This window comes from Penaeus monodon, chromosome 32, assembly GCF_015228065.2.
Source record: "Penaeus monodon isolate SGIC_2016 chromosome 32, NSTDA_Pmon_1, whole genome shotgun sequence".
Classification (NCBI taxonomy): Eukaryota; Metazoa; Arthropoda; class Malacostraca; order Decapoda; family Penaeidae; genus Penaeus; species Penaeus monodon.
In genome coordinates, this window is record NC_051417.1 from 32,935,024 (window position 1) to 32,935,505 (window position 482).

Here is a 482-nt window from a genome sequence, read left to right on the forward strand (position 1 = left end):
GAGCTACAATTAAATACTCAGTTTTGTTTGTGGTATAAGACACTTAAATTGTTTGTGATAAAGTACCCTTATTTTTTCCATGCTCAACTTGAGAGATAAAATATATGTTAACACTAAATTATTTTATACTTTCATATGATGCATTTACTTATTCAATTCAATACATATCCAAATACTTCAAACAGTAACTTCCACCTCTCCATTTACAGCCACCCAGTAATAGTTAAGTTGAACAGTCTGCGCGAGACCAATCCCCGATTGGCTGAACTGACAGCAAAGCAGGTGAGTCGTAGAGTGGTTATGAGGCAAGATAAAACTGTTAAATCAGCTGTAGAGATCAGTGAAATGTAGAATATCAAAGTAATTGGGATTTTGTAGGCAATTAAAAAAATATATGCTTCAGAGTAAAAATGTAGGTAAAGCTTATTTCATTGGCTTTTGTTTCTTACATTAGTAGAAATTGGTAGACATTTTCCTTGAAC

The 482-nt window shown here is 32.8% G+C and overlaps 1 protein-coding gene across 1 annotated transcript in view; it reads left to right on the plus strand.

Annotated features, from left to right (window-relative positions):
• Positions 1–482, plus strand: part of LOC119593827 (heat shock protein 75 kDa, mitochondrial-like) — a 35,708-nt gene that overhangs the window by 34,690 nt on the left and 536 nt on the right. Inside the window, exon 12 of the mRNA XM_037942857.1 lies at positions 210–282. Within this exon, the coding sequence (XP_037798785.1) occupies positions 210–282 (73 nt within the window). The remainder of the gene's footprint in view (positions 1–209; positions 283–482) is intronic.